The sequence below is a fragment of the Cebus imitator genome, unplaced genomic scaffold (assembly GCF_001604975.1).
Source record: "Cebus imitator isolate Cc_AM_T3 unplaced genomic scaffold, Cebus_imitator-1.0 Scaffold117, whole genome shotgun sequence".
Lineage (NCBI taxonomy): Eukaryota > Metazoa > Chordata > Mammalia > Primates > Cebidae > Cebus > Cebus imitator.
In genome coordinates, this window is record NW_016107432.1 from 5,725,741 (window position 1) to 5,730,821 (window position 5,081).

A 5,081-nucleotide genomic window follows, 5' to 3' on the forward strand; every position below is an offset into this window, starting at 1 on the left:
TCACTCAATCACGGTCACTCACTCAGTCACTCAGTCACTCAGTCACTCACTCAGTCAGTCACTCACTCAGTCAGTCACTCAGTCACTCAGTCACTCACTCAATCACAGACTCACTCACTCACTCACTCATTCACTTGCTCAGTCACAGACTCACTCATTCAACCAGTCAGTCAGTCACAGACTTGCTCATTTACTCACTCACTTATCCACTCACCAAGTCACTCACTCGGTCATTCACTCACCCAATCACAGGCTCACCCACCCAGCCAGCCAGCCATTCAGTCACTCATTTACTCACTCACCCACTCATTCAGTGACTCATTCACTCAGTCATTTATTTGCTCACACATTCATTTCCTCACTGAATCACAGTCACTCATTTACTCAGTTGTTACTCATTCTCTCATTCATTCACTCATTTATTCACTCATTCATTACCTCACTACCTCATCACTCACTCAGTCATTCACCCTACAAATTCACTCATTTACCATGTTTATTCCTTTAGTTTCTTGCTCTGAGCACTTCCCACATCCATTTCTCAGTGTGCTGGTGAGGGCCCTGGACTACACACAGGTGTACAGGTGGTCTGAGGCCTGATCTCTGCTCTGAGTCCATCAGCCATGGGTTTAGAAGACTCTCTCAGGCCGCACTACAACATCTCAGATAGAGCCCCACTCCCTGCAGGAAATGTCAAGCCTGACACACAGGCCTTCTTGCTTGTCGAGTTCTCCCTGCCTAGAAACGGCAGGCCTGTGAGATGGGCTGGGGCAGGCAGCCCTCAGGGAGTAAGTGTCTTGGGAAGGCGGGAACTGACTTGCACTCCATTTGCGCTGAGGGCAGCTCCAGTGAAAATGGTTCTGCTGAACCCTGAAAGGTGTGATAACAAAGACTGTAGTGGGGAGCCCTCCACCTCCTCCTTCTACGCCCTGCTGCCCCCGTGCCCTGCCAGGACCCGGAGCTGAGGGAGAGGTAGGCTGAGGCTTTCCCTGGGCGATTGGGCAGCTGAGCAAGGAGGTAGATGCAGGAACACCTGGTGAAGCCCAGGCGGCCGGACCACCCAAGAGAGTGGGCAAGGGCCACTGGCCACAGCCAGAGGTGGACCAAGGCTCAGGGCTGCAGCTGGGGGGGCAGCAGGACCTAGAATGTGTGCCCAACCCTCTCTGAGCCTCAGTTTCCCCCATGGCATGAGACCTACAATGAGTGCCTGACCCTCTCTGAGCCTCAGCTCCCCTTCATGACATGGGACCAAGAATGAGTGCTCAAGCCTCTCTGAGCCTCAGTTCCCCCCGAGGCATGAGGGAGACCCCCCTGGGCTGCTTGGGGATGCCGTGGAATGGAGCATTCAGAGCCTCAGCGAGCTGCCCGGCAGACACTCAGTATTCAAAGTGGGGTGGCTGCGGGGCGGCTGCCGTTACCATTCTGTGCTGAGACATGGAGAGACTGAGGGCAGGGTGTGGGGCCGTGCCCGGCCCTACCCAGGAGGCAGCAGGTCTCAGGGCACCCGGGGCTGCTCCCTCCCACTCACAGGCCACTCTAATGAGCTTGCTTGCTGTGTAGCTTAGCACAACGTGAATGAGTCTGAGCTTCAGACAGAACATGAGGCTTTGGCGATTCCTGCTGTCAGTTCAAGGACAAAGAGCTCCTTGGAAATACTGTCAAAACAGCATTATTTACTGCTTACAAGGGGCTGGGGCATTTCCACGGCTGTCACCACACTCCAGGAGAGATCCTGGGGCCACAGGGCCCAGCGTCCACTGTGATTCCCTCCAATAACAACTCTGCGCTATTTGAGATACTTCAGGGAGAAAACAATTTGATTTGCCTGAGATAATAACATGTTTGAATTATCGCCAATTTCCCTCTGGGTGCTGTGGGTCAGTTTCTTTCTCTGACTGGAGAGCTGTCCAGGAAACTGCCTGGCCTGGGAGTGAACAGAGCTCCACCAATTCCCCAGAGCGACCCGGCTCAGAAATCCCACCTCCTGGCTCTGCTCCCCACCTCTGAGAGCACTTAGGCCCAGGCATCCCACGGCAGGGTGGCTCTGGCTCCTGACAGTTGACAGCAATGACAAGACCAGTGATGGACAGCAGTGCTCTGGTTTCTGAGGGAGGAACCGGGCCCTCCCGTGGGCAGCTGGAGGAGAGGCGGCTGTTACATCTCTCCATGAGCCAAGGGCGTGCCCACCAGCAGTCGGCATTCCAAAGGAAGAAAAAGCCTCCCTGCAGCCTGCGGGGTGGCCAGGATGCCAGTCTCCTGCCAAGGTCAGTGTGATATTACAAAGGGAGACAGGTAGGAAGCCCTTTCCATGTGCTTTTCTGTTGGAGAGACCGGGCTGTGGCCTGCACAATGGTCTGTTGCACACGTGGGATAAGAGGCTAGCACTGTGTGTGTGTGTGTGCATGTGTGTGTGCACGTGTATGCATGTGTGTGTGTGCCTGTGTGCATGTGTGTGCATGTGTGCATTTGTGTGCGCTTGTGTGAGCACGTGTACGTGTGCACATGTGCTTGCGTGTGTGCATGTGTGTGCTTGTGCGCATGTGTATGCATGTGTCTCTGTGTGGGTTTGCATGTGTGTGCATGTGTGTGCCTCTGTGCATGTATGTGCATGTGTTTGCACATGTGTGTTTGTGTGCACGTGTGCATCTGTGTGCGTGTGTGCGTGCATGTGTGTATGCATGTTTGTGTGTTTGCATGTGTGCTTGTATGCATGTGCGCTTCTGTGAGTGATTTGTGTATGTGCGTGTGTGTGTATGTGCTTGTGTGCATGTGTGTGCATGTGTATGTGTGCATGCGTGTGTGCATGTGTGTGCTTGTGTGTGCATGAGTGCACACATGTGCATTTGTGTGCGTGTACGTGTGTGCACACATGTGCCTATGTCTGCACACATAAGAAAGAGGGATGCGGTGGAATCAGCACGTGGAGCGGTGTGGCTCTGGAAGGGCAGTGCAATCAGAAGGACGGGCGTGGCCCCAGCAGGAGAGGGGCAAGCGTGAGCTCTGTGCGGCTGCACTGGCTCCTGGCCCAGTGCTGCTGCCTGCAACTTTGGGCAAGCCCTTGTCCTCTGGGGCCCTCACGGGTGCAGCCCACAGACATTCCTCAAGGAGAGCCGAGTGTCCCCCGGTGCAATGAGACTGGCGTGTTGTCCAGGAAGTGCACTGATAGACTCTCTGAGGATGCACTCAAGGGGTTGGGACCTGCTGTGTGATGCGGGGTTGGGAACTGCTGTGTGATGCAGGTCCCCAGTGGCCCTTTGCCTGGGATGGGAGCCCCCTTTCTCAGGTCTGGCTCCTCAGGAGGCGGGGTGGGGGCTTTTCTGGGGTACAACCCCAAACGGATCCTGCTCGTTGGTACCCAGCAAGGGCTGGGAAGGGAGACAGGTTGAGCTATGGGAGGGGCACCCAGGCATGGATAAGCAGGAGAGCAGGGCTGAGGCAGGCTGGGTCAGCACCCACGGGGGCTGCTTGTCAGGGGCTGACTCAGCGCCTGGGTCAGGTCGGGAGCGAGGAGCAGTGGGCCGGGTGCTGTGCTGGGGACGTGTACATCAGCACCTGTCTCCACTGGGGAGGCTTCGAGGCTCAGGGAGGGAACAGCAGTGGCACAGGTCCACGTAGCTGGTTCGTAGGTAAAAATGTGGCCTGAGGGACATGAACCCCCAGACTCTGCCATTTCCAGTGACACCCAGCGTGGAGCAGAAGGAACGACTGGGGTTCCCTGGGATGAGTAGGGTGTGGGGCTGTGGGGTGGGGACCCTGCCCGGGCTGGGGAGGAAGGGGAGCTGCGGGTCCCTGGGGGGCTTCTAAGGGGTTGGGGGAAGTGCTCTCACCAGAACACGTGGTCTTTGGTCACTCGCTCTTGCAGAAGCGTCCACTTTTTCCCCAAGTCGGATGACACGTAGAGCTTTAGGGCAGAAAAAGGAGAAAGGAAAGCTTGGTCAGGACGTCAGGAATAAGCTGCTTCCAAGAGAGGTGGATGTCCCCGCACAGTGGATCCCTAGCAGAAGTCAGCCTTTTCCAGGGGCCATGCAGAGGCCCTGTGCTCATGCTGGGGTGCAGACCCAACCTCACGGCCTCCATGAGGCACTCCTCTCCCCAGGCCAGCCGGCAGAAGCCGGGAGAGGAGGTTCTCCAGGATGAAATCCAGGGGGGCCTCACAGAGGAGGTGTGTCTGAGCCTCGAAGGCGGGAGGGACTTTATAATCCTGTGTGACGGTGGGAGGAAGGGCGTTTGGGAGGAGGGAGCTCATGTTGCCAGGGCCGGAGGAGGCAAGGTATGTCAGAGCAGGACAGTGGTGGTGCCAGGGCAGGGGTGTGGCATCTGCCGCAGGGCTCAGTGCAGGCACAGGCGGGCTGGGGCCTGACACCAGGGCCGGCCTCATAGCCTGTGACCAGTGCCACAGCCCAGGGACCTTGCTCAGAATAATTCTCTGCAGTCACCAACTTGAACTTCTTAATAATTTTGTCTTTAATTGGAGCTTTGGAAGTGAAGGCTGAGGGGTCAAGAGAGCGTGTGTAGGGCTGACAGCCCGGGGTCCCTCTCCAGCCCTGAATCCTCAGGACACCATCTCAGCTGCCTGTGCCCGTGGTCCTGTCTCCACACTGTCCTTGTCCCCGGAGAGTGCCAGGGCCATGCCTGGGCACAGGAAGAGGCAGGGGTGGGTGCCCTGCGCACAGTTTTGAGGTCAGTGCTGGGGGCCTGGAAGGGTGTCCCTGTGAGCCAGGGAGCATGACGTCAAGAATGTCATGACAGGCCCAGAGAGAGAGCGTGCAGAAGGAAGGGAAGCACTTGAGCTGACTGTCAAGTTTTCACTCTGCGCTGTGCCCTGCGAATCAATCACACAGTTGGCCCTGCCCAAAACCACCACCAAGTCTGGATAAGATGAGGCACTCAGGGGGTCCATGGCCAGACTGTGTTTCAGGAGCCCCCACCAGAGGCTGTGGTGGAGGCAGGGAGCCAGAGGACGCCAGGCCCGGGCCCAGGGGTAGAATGGAGAGGAGGACAGGGCTTGAGAGAGGCCTGTGCTGGCAGCTGGACTGGTCCTCTGAGGAGTAAGCAGAGCGAGGAGGGTGAGAGGGCCCTTG

The 5,081-nt window shown here is 57.1% G+C and overlaps 1 protein-coding gene across 7 annotated transcripts in view; it reads right to left on the reverse strand.

The window, feature by feature from the left end:
• Positions 1-5,081, reverse strand: part of SORCS2 (sortilin related VPS10 domain containing receptor 2) — a 561,689-nt gene that overhangs the window by 88,487 nt on the left and 468,121 nt on the right. For all 7 annotated transcript variants that reach the window (XM_017539090.2, XM_017539091.2, XM_017539089.2 and 4 more), the window contains exon 5: positions 3,828-3,901. In XM_017539090.2, the coding sequence (XP_017394579.1) occupies positions 3,828-3,901 (74 nt within the window). The remainder of the gene's footprint in view (positions 1-3,827; positions 3,902-5,081) is intronic.